Source organism: Anguilla rostrata, chromosome 1 (assembly GCF_018555375.3).
Source record: "Anguilla rostrata isolate EN2019 chromosome 1, ASM1855537v3, whole genome shotgun sequence".
NCBI classification, from domain to species: Eukaryota; Metazoa; Chordata; class Actinopteri; order Anguilliformes; family Anguillidae; genus Anguilla; species Anguilla rostrata.
In genome coordinates this window covers 28,489,554-28,504,265 of record NC_057933.1, presented here as the reverse complement: position 1 = coordinate 28,504,265, position 14,712 = coordinate 28,489,554, and the positions used below count along the sequence as shown (strand labels likewise).

Genomic DNA, 14,712 nt, shown 5'->3' with positions numbered 1-14,712 from the left:
TCACCACATGTACTTGAACTGCGTTGTATTCATAATTATTCCAAGCACAGAAAGATGCCCTTATGTGTGTCAAATTAGAAGAATACCCCTGACATTTATTTCACTTAAAAAATTGTATATGTACTCACACAGGTCTCCTAGCAACCTTTTTCAGATGACTACACTCACAGAATGTGTTTGAATGTTAATGTTATCAACTGTTAAATGTCATGCAAATCAATGCCCTCATAATTTTCAAGGCAGAAAAAAAAGTCTCACAAAGTTTATCTTGTCTTTCAATCAAAAGGGTAGGTTATTTTTAAGAGCTTGTTTTTTTGACCACTTGAACTATTTTGTAGACATTTGGGGGTGTTAGGCTAAATGAATAGATATCAGACCTTTTTGAATGTAATCTTTGTGCATTCATTGTTCAAGGGCAAACAATTAAAAGCATGAAAGACAGAAACAGCACTGTGCAATCATTTTATTCATTTCAAAGCAGTCAACAGCGTGGAAATAAAATAATATACTTTTATTATATTATTATATCTTATTATATCATTGAAATTTTTTTATTTTATTTTAAATGGGGTTGTGGGAAAAAGGGCTATTAGGGGGATGAAGGAAATGTACTCCACTTGTCAGCCATCTTGAATGGAGAAGCTCACTCACAGAGAAATCATCATTTATTGCCTGGTATTTAAAAAAAAAAATAATTATATAGAAAACAATGCAATGAGTTAGAATACACAAGGATTACTCTAGCTATCCTGTAAGGCTGTAAAGCAACACAACAAGTATCATGGCCTTCAATAACACTTTCCACACTAGGGATATCTTGACAATGTTTCACAGAACAAGGTGGATTTCTGCCTCTCTAGAATCAAAGCTTCTAGGTGCTGCTGCCCTCCTGCACCAGTAGCACAATGTTGAAGGCCTATATTAAGAAATCCCTTTTGAGGTTATGACAGGCTGGTAAGGAGAGTGGAGGACTTTTAAACAAAACTAAAAATAAAATAAAACCAAACAGTACCTCTGTGCATCTATGCTTCAAAACATCAGTTTCTCTTTGGAGATCTACCATAAGCAAACACTGATATATGATATCTTCCCTTCCCTGAACCTATCAAGAAATGTCACCTTGCTTTATTATTATTTCTTATTGTTATTATAATTATTATTTTGGTAATTCCAAACTGTTTTTAGTATTCCAAAAACATACAATATCTCCATATCTTTTCTTCATTATAGCCGCATCTATAGTTATAACTGCTGATGACTGAAATGCATTTTTGACATTCTGAAAACATACCGTAGGCCTATTTCCAATTTCAGGTTCATAGCTGCCCCTATGATCATAGCTACAGATGGGGAGAGAAACGGAATAAGCAAACTACCCCTGCTTTGACTAAATCTGCCCCGTACATTTCAGAAGTGATGAAACCCAAACGGTGACAGGCAACGCGTGCTGTTCACTTTTCCCGCCCGCAGTCAGTGCAGACGACGTCATCGCGGAGGGTGAGGAAGCCACGGCCGGCCAGGGACATGGAACACTTCATGCAGTTGAAGCACTCGCTGTGCCACTGACGCTCCTCGAATGAAATGTACTTTGCCCCTGACAGACCTGAGAGAGAGAGAGAGAGAGAGAGAGAGAGAGAGAGAGAGATGTGCAATCCCAGATCAGATTTGATCAGTTGCAATCCCATTTTTTGTTCTCAGTGACAGACAAAATGGGTGAACAGTAGGGTCTGATATCTATTTTCTATCTTCTTCTTGTCTTAATGCTTGTCTGTACAGAGTAATCACACGATGCAGTAAATGTACACTCTACTTGGCTGCAAGTAACCCTGGGATGACACAGAGGTCGGATAAACAATCAGAAACGCATCAGCATTCCCATAGCATACACACTGGACTGTGAATTATAATAGGATTTAGTGGAGCATTAAAAGCATTATCCTCTTGAGTTGGGTTCGGTTGCTATAATGCACTCAGAAAGATGTCTATGGTTGTTATATGAGGAAAATTAAACCCAGAGAAAGTGTATGTTTAGACACAAACAAGCAGTTATGTATCTGCCTCAAAAAGGACATTGCGTCCATGTGAACACATTTCCTTGAGTTCATTTTCAGTTATATTCAGAAGAAAAAAATAACATACACTTTCAGCTACTGGTTAGATGAACTTCACTGCACATTTTCATGTTAAGACAGGGTAAGGATTCAGATCAGTTATTGGCTAAATATGATACGATCAGCCAAAAGTTGGCTTTACATGAGATGCCGTTTTTTTTGGCAGATGAATACAGAAATTTGCACATGAATATGCAGGTCATTAAAAAATCACCTCTGGGTGAGCTACAAATAATTTCTCAGAGAGCAGCCCAAGATCCCCGGAGTATAGAGTATATTTTTAAGATCCCCTTTTGGCATTTCAAGTAGGGAAATGTTACTTCCCTGCTGGGAGTGCTTCAGCGGATGATATAACTTAGGCGGGAGATCACTTACTCGAGATGGGCTTTGTGCAGCCAACGCACTTCTTGGCATAGAGGTTGCCGAAGCAGTCCAGGCAGTAGGGGTAGTTGTCTCTGGAGGTGAATCTCTGCCCCGCCAGCTGCTTCTTGCAGCCGATGCACAGAAAGCACTCGCGGTGCCAGGGCTTATCGTGGTAGGTCACCCCGCCAGTGGTTATAGCCTGTGGAAGCAAGGCGCATTCTTCACCCTCACAGTAAGCGGCAGAAGGTCTCAGGGTGAGGTCTCACGGCGGGACGCGCTGCAAAACTTTGACTGACCTTTTTACAGGAGCAGCACTGGTAGGCGAACTGCTTCTCGAAGCACGCCACGCAGTAGTAGCTGTTGTCCTTGGGGATGAAGGACTTGGTTCCTATTGGCTGCTGGCAGCGGTGGCACATGAAGCAGGTCTCGTGCCAGCTGTTGCCCTTGTACTCCATTTTGCGTGCGCCTGAAACCAGACAAAAGTGTGTACTTGCAAAAGGAACGCCATCACAATCAGATACGCTATTGCAACATGTCCATGTTCTCGGATGCTTCCTTACAAGATTGTTCAGATTTTTTTTCAATGACACCTTTCAAATATTGGGGCAAGTAAGGGGTTGCATGGTACCGGAGTAAACCTGGCAGGAATCTTCAGAATGCTATGCACATGCAGAAACAAATTAAAACTTCTACCACTGATTGCTATGGATTTTACATCAAATTTACATTAGCATAAGCTAACAGCTACACGTGGAGATGACACTGCTCACCTCAAAAGTTCGCATTAAGATTTAGTTGGCGTTGGAAATGAATGTCTTTGCACACAACGCAAAATACATCACAATCTTTTTGACAGTTTGTGGAGGTTTTGGGTATTTGTCCATAACAAATAAAGAGAAAGAATTACAATTTAAAATATAAATGATATGCTGAGACTGTGGAGCCCACCTCAGGGATCCTCCCCAAATTAGACCAGTAGATGAGAGCAGGTATTTGTTATCGTACCTGGCATGATCGTTTTTTTGCAGGTGTTGCACTTGGAGGAGTATTCATTGGCGTAGCAGTCTGTGCAGAGCAGCTGGTCATCCTTGGCGGCGAAGGGCTTTTCCACCAGCGAGCGGCTGCATTTGGCGCACTGGAAGCACTCCTCGTGCCAGTGTTGGTCCTTATAGGACAGATCCTTCCGGAAGCATAAAGAAACGACACACACTGAGCAATCAAGGGCAAAAACTGCTGCAATTTCCGTCGGATGGTAAATTCAACATAAATAGTATAACCTGTTCTTTTTATCCAGAAATACAACACCAGTAATCTCATGTACTGCTTAGGGCAGGGCTTTCCAAAATTATTTCAAAGCCCTTACCTCAAAGCACCATCCATTACAGGTTGCAATGCTGTGGATTTATTACAGTTTATGTAATATAATATGAACATTTAATAATTGGTTTAGTATATAATTATTGGTTTGTTTTCTTTGAAAGTATTGTTTGAAATGTCATCTTTGAGAAGTGTTCTGTGGGGACCCCTGGATTAGGGAAGTAAGTGTTCAGCCAGAAGGGTACAAACTTTTTTGGAGCACTGCAGCCAGTAAAGAACTTATGTAAAGTTATGTAGGTAATGGCGGATTAAAATGCATCAGAATATGATGCATCCACTTATTTAACAATACACAAAGCAAAATCAGAGACTTATACAACCTCCAAAGTTTCTGTATGGGTCAGATGCTTCACTAGATTAAGATTGTATCATTTAAACCCGTAGCTACACTGACCATAATTACAAATCCCACATTAATTTACCAATGTTTACACACTGCTGACACTAATAATTAGCCACATTTGATTTGACACTAGTTTATTGTTAACTGTGCATGTACTGTACTCCATCATTATTAGTCTTAGAGAATGAACACCTCTGCCTCCCTACCTTGGTGTTGCATCCAATGGGAAGGGAACATCGCTGACAGCAGTTAGCGAACAAGTTCTCGTAGCACTTGGTGCAGTACTGAGTGTCATCTTTCAGAATGTACTTCTTCCCCAGCAAGGAGTCCTTGCAATAATGGCAATCAAACCGATCGGCGGACATCTTGGCTCTAAACCTGAAGTTCATACAACAAAAAACACTCAGCCCAGTCGACAGAAATGATGGATAATTTTTCAGCAGTGGGATGATAATAAAAAAACAAACAGTCATAGCAAAAAGCAAAAGCAAATTGGAGATTAAAAAGCAGTTTACAAAAACAAGAATCAAGTGACCCCCACTGATTGATCAGGCACTCATGGACCTCATATCATAGCCACATTTGAAACTTTATGCCAGCTTGGCTTTAGTCTGCAATGTGACAAGAAGCAGCTGGTGACACCATGAATTTTGGAGAAGAACCACAGATGTCTACACTCCCAAATTGGCAGTGGGGTTCGCACATGAACGTGGCTGTCATTGCAGATAATTGGACGTCCAAATAAGAATGAGAATTGGATGTGTTCATCCTCACATTGGGTGCCAAATTTATAAAAACAAAAAATTTCAAGAACACAGCGTGAACTGCTAAACTACTCCAACTACATTCAACTCCTGCCAATTTCACCTGCTTTATATCATTATGATATTAAGCACATAACAAAATAATATATATAGGAACATATGAAGTCAAGAGGGTTGAAATAGGACGAGCAAATGGATGAGGAAAAACTGATGTGTACAATGTTATTAGTGAGAGTTGACTGTAATTTACCAGCATTTCACTCTCTGCAGTAAAATCATAATAGAACTTTATGATATGCAAATGTGGGAAATGCACCATCTATAGTAAATACAGGTGCCATTCCAATCTACTGCTATATCCTCAAAGGCAATGCTATTGCCAAAACTAGCTGTTTTTGTTCTTTTGTACTGGAAAATGCTTTAATATGATTTCTTTTAACAAATGGTTCCAGTGAATGCTCTGAAGCGATCATTAAAAATAGTAACTGATTGGCAGAGGTCTGCATGGTGACTGCCCCCTGCCAGTTCTCAGACTGAGAATGAGCTCTGACAGGTGATGATTGTTGGTATTACAAAACAAATTGAGTTGACAGACCTCAGGCTCATAAACACGTATACTCTCTGCAAAATGTGTACCATAACTGGAATTAACCTTTTTGCCTTCTTTGAATATCTTTACAGAAAGTCTGTAGTTTAAGCCTGCGTGGGCTAGGTAGACTGCCCATTCTTATTATAGCATAACTCTACAGTTGGCCCGATTAATTCATCTCAAAAATACTGTAGAATGTATAACTTTGCATTTATACCATGCAAAAATACAATTTTAACTAACAGGCAGTTAACACTTGCATGGGCCTCAACAAGAAATTAATTGGTTTCGGAACATATTCTACAGATAGAGAAATTATTGAAAAGAACTACCCCTGCCTGATCTGAGACATACCCACAGTCAATGAATATGAAGCACCAAGTTTTCAGATTAAAAGCACACAAAGGCAAGAGAATCGTACATTACACAGTAATATAGTAATGACTGAGCCCTGCTCAGCTAGTTACACATTCACAGAGAGCAATCAGGGCATCAAACAGATAGACAAGTACACTGCCAATTGGCACATCACTTACCCAGCTGTTCGTTCATGGAAAATGCATTTTTTTCACATGCAGAATTGTATGAGCTAATGCATTTTAGCACAATTGCATCAAACAAAATCGAACGAATTCCAGACCTAAGAGAAAATAATGCATTGAGCATATGAACTGCCAATGCTTTCCTTTGAATTAACATTTGGTTTGAGAGCATTTACACAATAATATAATCAGATTTTCATTCAGGCCTCAACAGCTGACGAAACTTGCTGAGATTTATAGTAAAGGGTTGAAAACACTACCTGCTTTGCTCAAGTTTCTCAGAAAGATTCCCAGTGGTGAGTCCGAGTGCTTGCAGAGAGCAGCGATGAATATCGCGATGGAGAGTCGGGATTAAATAGGATGCATGGGACAGACCATCTATAAATACAAGCCCCTCTGATTAGGCATAATCTCCAGGGAGAGGAACCATGCTGTCGGGCACATTTCTGCACCTTTTAAGGGAGCAGTTTAGTTGGCGCACACGTACCTACCTCTCAGTCAATGGACTTTAGTGCTGGCAGTATGATGGCGGTGAGGGAGAAAATGGAATGCAACGACTTTGAGGCTTCGGTGGAACGGTTCCCGCTTTGGCATTTCCTAAAAGCACGCACATCCAGTGACATACGTGCAGATTAATATGTAATGTTTATTTTGGCCACGCTGCTGGTTCATATGATCTTTGCAGCCTCTTTGGTTTAACTGCACTGAACAGAAAGAGCTTGAATGCAAAAGGTCAAGGCTTTCTTTACATATAAACACTGTATTTAAATAGAAGGTATTGTGGTGTGTGTGTGTGTGGGTGTGTTTGTTCATAATAATAGATGATTTTCCGAGGCCTTCATACAAATTTGCTACTGGGGCTGATTTACTGTACACATGCACAGTGTGTCCAACCAAACATTTTCCCTGGGGTTGTTTGGCTTCCCACAGGCCTGTCTGAGGAGGTTTAAAAAGGAATGCAGTGCTGCCTAGCAGATGGCTGACAATCCCTCTTTATGGTTATCTGGTGCAAACTCAATTAAGGCAAGTGGCCACCTCTGACTCCGCTCCCAGCCCTGAGGCCAGTCTCATCTCCTCACAAGAACAGCTGCTAGAAACTTGACCCTTGACCTCTGACCAGAAAGATGTGGCACCCTTTGATACAGATATACCCCAGACATTCAATCCAAAAATGATTAATCCTTGTTATGTAAGAATACATAATAATAATAATAATAATAACAACAATTATTATTATATTTTTCTATTCAGCCACACGTTCCCTTGAACCAGGTTCAATCTAACATTATTGCATTTGTTTTTAATGTTGAATGATGATTTTCAGTGTAACTTTTTTTTTATAAACTTCAAATTCATACTCAGATTCTACTTAGGCACCAATCATCACTATCCATTTTACTACAGATTTTGGACAGCCCAAAGAGACTGAAACTATGCTTTTAGACTTGCAGTTTTCCAAGAAAAGGCAATCAGAGGAACCATACTGTTGCACTACCTTCTCTGTCCCAGTGCTCGAGCTTGTAGAGCTTCCAACTAATTACCGGTGAATCTTACACCATCTGTTCATATCATTTTTCAGGAGGATCAGAAACCAATCTTCTTATAAAAATAGCCTGAAGAACACCAGCCCAGGGATTTTAATCCCTAGAACTGTACATAAACATTCACACACAAATATAAACACGAATCAAGGTCAGTGTCAGTGGAGGTCTAGCAGATAGGATTGCAGAGGCAGTAAAGGCCCCACCCTGTTGTGTGATGAGAACACTGCCCATATTACGACTGCCATACTTCTATGGGAAGATAAAAAGCAAGGGGGCTTTCTTTGATCGTTTTTAAACATGGCACCAACAGTTAACAGTTAATGATCTAATGCTGCTTCAGCTCCAATACATTAGTACCTATATTACTATGCATCTCTCCTTAAATATACATTATACATCTCACCACTGTAGTAAAATTGGCAAAAACATGTATTCACTTAATTTTTTTATTAAATTAAATATAGATGCAAGCAGCAGTGTCAGGAGCCAAGCACCAAGGGTAAGCTGTAGCATATTGGGGGTACTTGGTCATAGACTGCAAATTCAAATATCTAATTCAAATATCATCCATACCAACTTTGGTGTTTATTGGATGTAATGGTACATTGGTTGCATGAAATATGAGACACATTATCTACATGTGTCCTTCTTCAATCAGTACATTTCATTTATTTAATTAATTGGATTTAAACAAGGTGTGGTTCTTTTGCACAATTTGTGCATATTCATATTTTATTTTCAAAGAATCTTAGACTGAGGGGAACTTGCTTCTCAGGACTGTTTCAGGAAAGCTGTCTGATGATTCCTGTCAAATTTCATATGATTTTGGCTTATGGAGCCAATGGAAATGAGCATTTTGCAAGAAGTGCCCCAATAGGCCATATTGCACTATACCAATGTGTGCCTGTGTATGCTCATTCACAATATGGATTTTTATTATCCCCTGAAGTATCATTGCCATCTACCTAAAGTTGGGGCAAAATGCATAGTATGTGTGTGGACAGCCATTTTTTTTAAATTTAAATGGTTATCCTGCAGTCATCTTTGAACATGCTGTCGATCATGCATGCAGAATTTGGTGAGAATTTGACAAACATTGTAGGAGCAAACATTGTAGGAGAAGTACAAAACAAAAGTTTTTTGTTTTTCAAAAAAATCAAAATGGTGGAAAATCCAATATGGCCAATATGGGTTCTATGAGCAAATGTATTCAGGTTGAGGAGATACACATAACGAAGAATTATGGTGCATGTAAGTAAAATGGGATCGGCATTTTTTGTTGTAATTTTGGTGTCATGCATACTAAATTTGTTGTTGTACTGAACATGCTTGCCAAATATTTTGAGTTTTTGAGCATGGGTGAAAATTTTGCAAGAGGAAAAGGAAGAAGAAGATTTTTTTAGCAAAAACAATAGGGTCCTATGCACTCTTAAAAGTACTCCTTTGGTGGGTAAAGTGTAGCTAAATAATGTTAAGGGTTTTTGTTTAAATGTAAACAGTAGGTCAAGATGTTCTTGAAAGGTATAAATCACTTCAAGCTGTATGCGTGCTGCAGTGAGTGAGAGACATTGCTGCTGCATTCCCAGCAGCCTTTAAATAGCTGCAAAACACAGATGGTGCTACACCACAGAATGTAATGCATTCAAAATGTATATCGAGGTGATGAAATGTGATGCTTTACAGTCAGGATTATGTAGCACCAACAGTAACTACAATAAGCTACAGTGTCAAATGGGACTTAATTCAAGCCACATTTTTTCCTTACCTTTGACTTACGAATAAATGCGGCTGTTCCTCTATCCTTAAACAGTTTTGTCAGTTAGTTTTTAGGACTGCAGAACTGTGCAAACTGTGTTTGTCAAGGAAACAAGGAAGATGATTTTTTTTTTTTTTTTAAGATTCTTGAATGTATATATATTTTGGCCTGCTTCCCTGCAATGCCTACTGGCTGAGTGTTCTGCCAACAAAAAAATAAAAACATAGCTGAAAACCATGGAGATGGTGACAGACCAAATTCAGTAAAGAACAGAAAGAGATGACACCTCATTTCCACCTTTTTTATTTTTATTTGTTTTGGCCTTAGCTAATGCATTTGGAAAAGTATTCACTAGCATATACTGTACAAAGCTTCGCTACTGTCTTTTGAATTAAGTTTATATTCCTTTTTGATGGTGTGCTGCCATCTCCCATGGCTTTGACTACTTGTACTGTGAGTCAAAGTTAAAGACAAATTTTGGGAAAAAGCTGATTGGTTCACTGTTACCTGGGACTTTGGAAGGAAAGTTTTACATAAAAAAAATATATTTTTGAGGACAAATGTTCACTGAATCTGGGTCTTTTGTCTCAAGCAGTTCAAGAGGCAAATTGTGACACTGGGCCTCTGTCATTCTGTTCTCATGCATGGGTAGGAGACTCCACTAATCTGAGATCAGTGTGCACCGAACAGGAGAAATGTCATGCTGGGTGACCAGATTCAATCCTAATATCATCAGTGCCAGTGCTACACTCCCAGCTATAAACAGACATTAACACAGTGTTGGTTGCTAGGCACAGAAAAGCCTACCTCCTACCTTTCTCTGCAGCTAAAAACAGGACTGAAGTGTGATCTGCTCTTTGAGAGGTTTCAGTCTTGCTCATTTTGTATTAAGCCGTTCTCTTTTAGCTGCTGGATTTATTTACATTTTACTTTAACCTGTTAAAACCAATGTTCTTAAAGCATCTTAACTGGGGGTGGGGTAGGAGTGTCTGAGGATTCAAAAGGCTGAGTTGGTGGAAAACTGGGCGCAAATCGAGAATTGATGTTCCCTTGACAAAGTCCCTGATCATGAGGCCTTATCAGCTGTAGTGCCAACAGCCAATCAGGAAACCCTTGGAATGAAAGTTTTTGCTCATCTGAAACTGACATCTTCTAGTCCACAAGGGCCTTAATATGTGTCTTATCTGTGCATAGCTGAAAAGATAAGAACAGTCAGCAGCGTTTGTCAGTTTGACACCAAAGCTCAAAGAATTTCTGTTGGCAGATTCGGTGCCGTGGTGTGGGGTTGACCCCCCCTCAACCCCCCCCAAACCGCCCCTTCACAAAGCGTCCGCAATGAGCCAACAGCTGTCCAAGCGCGGCGCTGACAGAATAAGTGCCACTACTGGGACCAGATCAGGTAGCTCTTGATGTCATGGGCACGTCGTCGCCCCCCCCCCACCCACGCGCACACAAAATCTGTTCATCTGCTCGGGCCGATGAGCTTCGCCACCGTATCTGTGGGGAACGCCGAGCTCTCTGGTGAAGCACTCAACTGGAATGGGATAGTCTCGGGAGGACCCTGAAGAGCGAGAGCCGCTCTGCCAGGCCCTAGGATCCGCAGAACCCAAAACTCTGGCCGGGGTGGGAGAAGGTGTCTGTGAAATGTACGCTCTCACACCGCTGCCAAGACAGTGGCCCTCTAGTGACAGGATCTGTCCCAGCGCCAGACATCTAAATGACCGGCCCGCATCAGAGAGCAAGTCCATTGAATCTCGGTTGATAGGGGGAGAAGGAGAGACAGAGGGAATGAGAGAGAAAGAAAGCGGAGAAGCGGAGAGGGAGAAAGAGGTGGGGGGAGAGGGCGATGGAAAGAAAATGGAGGAAGAGACAGAAATAGGCCCAGCGCAATACTTTCAGCTGGAGACAAGGAGCGCCATTATTCTGTCCTGTGTGAGTTCCGTAACACTGGCGATGTCAGACTCTTTTGTTCTCTGGCAGGTGGCCATTGCACGGCTTTAAGTGTGACTCAAATGTCAATCCATCTGATTGTCCAAATCTGATTGGCCCAGTGTCCTCTTAGTAACCCATACCCATAAATCTCAACCTCATCAGAATGTTATAAAATCTGAAAAGCAATGAATAGCGGTTACACATTAATTATTTCTCTTGGGTTGTATTGATGCTTTTTTGGACAAAAGTTGGACAGCTACAGTAGTATGAAATATTGTCAAAATTTTGTAGGAACAATATTGATTATTGAACATGGAGAAAGTGAGTGCTTTTGAGCTTAAAATGCAAAACACTATCCTTAGCTGGCAAACGAACACTGATTTAAGTAGCAAGGCTTTATATTGGTGACAACAGTTGTATAAACATGCCTGACCATGAGTGGAATTGTGTTTGCTTGACTTTTTTATGGTACCATTAATACACATGTGGTGACTCTAAATATCCTGGACAATTATATCAAACAAGATGAAACCGGCAGTTAACTATGACCTTGATGCAATGGTATTAAAAGGAAAAAGCATCCATAATGAAATTAAATCTCCATCACACCCTCAGGTATCTTATTCCTCTGAAACCAACCTCTTTTACAACTGTGCTGCAGGTGTGCTACGGTCTCTAAAATTAGGCTGGGCACATTGTAATTTGTTACCACTAGAGTCTGACAGTTATATATTGACTGCAAAAACAGGGCCCTTATAGTGTAGTTGCATATACATTTTCAAGCCTGGAGTGCTTTATCAGAAGTAGCACTTTGCTCTAAGTTTTATCATGATTTATTTGTCTATCTACAATATGCAGAAAATTAAATGAAAATTGAATAGTCTTAACACTTGGATTGTACATTTTGTATGTAATTAAATTGCTCCACTCTCCTTTCATAAGAACCTGTAAATGCTTGCTCATTACACAGATACCTATGGGCCTACTTTTAGACTGCCAAAAACAAATGGTTGTATTGGTTAAATTGACATTTTTACCATTTTGAAATTGATCAAAGCCCAATATTAATAAAATAAAACTGATGCCTGTTTTTTTATGATATAGCGACATCAGAGACTGACATGCATCAGTAGGTCTTAGCAGTGCGAGAAGCATTCAACAAAAATGTGAAATCAGAGCATGGGGATATAACGGCACAGTATGCTTAGCAATGTTCCCCATAAGCAACAGTCTTAGTTCCTTGGGCAAAATCCAGAACTGCAAGAGCTCTACCAGCTATAAATGCCAGGGTATCAAGACACAGAGGTAACTAACAACAGATGGGCCATCTCATAGTTACTATCAAAACATTGTCCCTGTGGTGTCATCAATCATTTTGCAGGGCATTCAACTTGCTTTTAGTTTTCTATTTATATCAGTGCAATATATGTCACTGACAAAGAAAAAAAGATGCAGTTTGACATATTACCACACGATAACAGCTGAGATTTGAAGTTTGGCAGCCAGTGAAATTACATAAATGGTAGCACTGCCTTATGAGTAAGTCTTTATGAATGCTCATACCTATTTTTAGTGGGGAAGATCCTCTTTGTGTAAACTAGGATATAACCTTTCAAGTTATAAAAAGTTACCTCGTTTGACTAACTGTGTGATACAGTGACACTATATGGTCTCACACGAAGTATGTTACATAACTATGCCTATCATTTTTAAAATGTCAAATTGTTGGCTGATTTGATTTAAATACTTTGCAGGAGCATTTCTTTGCAGCTCAAGTTTCAGATTAAATTTCTATTAAAGAACAAACTACCAAAATAATGTGAGTGACATTTGATAAAAGGATGCTTTCAAACGCTATATTCTCCAAAAATAATACGAAATAAACAAAATTCACGAAACCTTTTTATATAAAAATGGGGTAAAAGAAAGATGAGGCCAAAAACATTTTCTCATACTTTCTTCCATAGAAAATGTTATGATTGTGTTGTCAGCCTTTGCATATTTTATTTGATTTGACTTGACTAAAATCCCACCACAAATGAAATTGATATGAGCAGAACTTTCAGTCTATACTTTCAGCCTATATTGTTTGTAGTACCGTAACTTGTCGCCATTTTGATATCAATACTTTTAATGGCAGGCCTGGATTTTGGCAGTCTGAATGAATGAGTTACAGACGGTGTATGTCTTGTATGTGTGAGTAACTTGGCATTTTTGTACGTTGAAAACATGTTTTTTATGAGATAGTATTTACATTTTCAGAGGTTCAGGTTGCATGGTAGTTAATGTGCATTCTTTTCATGAAATCTGGACATACCAGAAAAGAAAAAAAGAAGAGATTAAATATTCTACAAGTAGTTCATTCTATTCTGCTAGTAGTTAAGACCAGTCTAGACCAGAAAAACCAGCCTGTCGAAAGTTGAAGATGGTCAATCAAAAATGTATTTTAAATAAAAAATAATTTTATTTGATTTAGAATTTGGTGCCTGTGACAGTGACAAATATGCTACCGCAGTCACTGTGGAGCGACTGAAGTGACCCGTAAAATTGCATGCTATTCCTTGCTGAAACCCCCCCATTGGGCCATCCATCTGGCATTTCATTATTTGCCAAGATGCTGTGGGAAGAGATACTGATGAACGTACCACCTTTGAGAAATAACAGGGGTGGAAGCCAAGCAGGTCTTACTGCCACCTGGTGGCCAAAATAACCTTACTGTACATTACATAGGCTAAATCAAAGCAGTAGAGAGATGCACAATCCCAAAGCCATATTTATTTTTTTTCACCTACTGAAAAAAAATCTATAAATGTGCATTTTTTTATAGCCTAGTAACAATGTTGTTTTTTAAAAAATAGTATTTTCCTTATGAGCATTTTTATTTAATCTATCTTCTGTGATGAAATAGAAATTGTCTTGATTTTGCTGATATGCCTAATATATATGATCTTTCGATATCCTTTCACTGTTTGATATTTTAAAACAATATTAAGGGGTTTATCATTGATTTAATGATGGACAGATCACTAACTCACATGGCTCAGCATTCATTACAACAATGCTCAAGATGAATTTTCGAAAGCAGAGACTACCTTAAAATAGCACGACATCTGTGATATTACTAATGCAATTTCTCAGATTGGTTGCAAGCTTAGTGTGGCAGATGGTCACTCCCGCAGAAAAATCACATCCACAGCCAGCCAACAGTCCACCTCTTCTAACAAACAGCGAAGCAGACATGGGAAATCTGCAGGTAGTGCAGTAATGTAGACAGGAGTACAGATTTTGAAACTTCCAAATTAAATTTTACATGCTGTCCTTACACGGTTAGGAATTTACTGCAGCATTTCTGTCAAAGTGCTCAAGGGTGAAACAGCTGCCCCCCACCCCC

The 14,712-nt window shown here is 39.4% G+C and overlaps 1 protein-coding gene across 1 annotated transcript; it reads right to left on the bottom strand.

The window, feature by feature from the left end:
- Nucleotides 1-695: 695 nt before the first annotated feature.
- Nucleotides 696-6,474, bottom strand: fhl5 (four and a half LIM domains 5). The gene is made up of 6 exons (XM_064333372.1): nt 6,350-6,474; nt 4,401-4,572; nt 3,480-3,654; nt 2,771-2,940; nt 2,487-2,673; nt 696-1,603 (listed from the first exon to the last, which is right to left on the bottom strand). Exons 2-6 carry the CDS (start codon nt 4,557-4,559, stop codon nt 1,452-1,454), a joined length of 843 nt encoding a protein of 280 aa, XP_064189442.1. The 5' UTR covers nt 4,560-4,572; nt 6,350-6,474; the 3' UTR covers nt 696-1,451.
- Nucleotides 6,475-14,712: the final 8,238 nt, after the last annotated feature.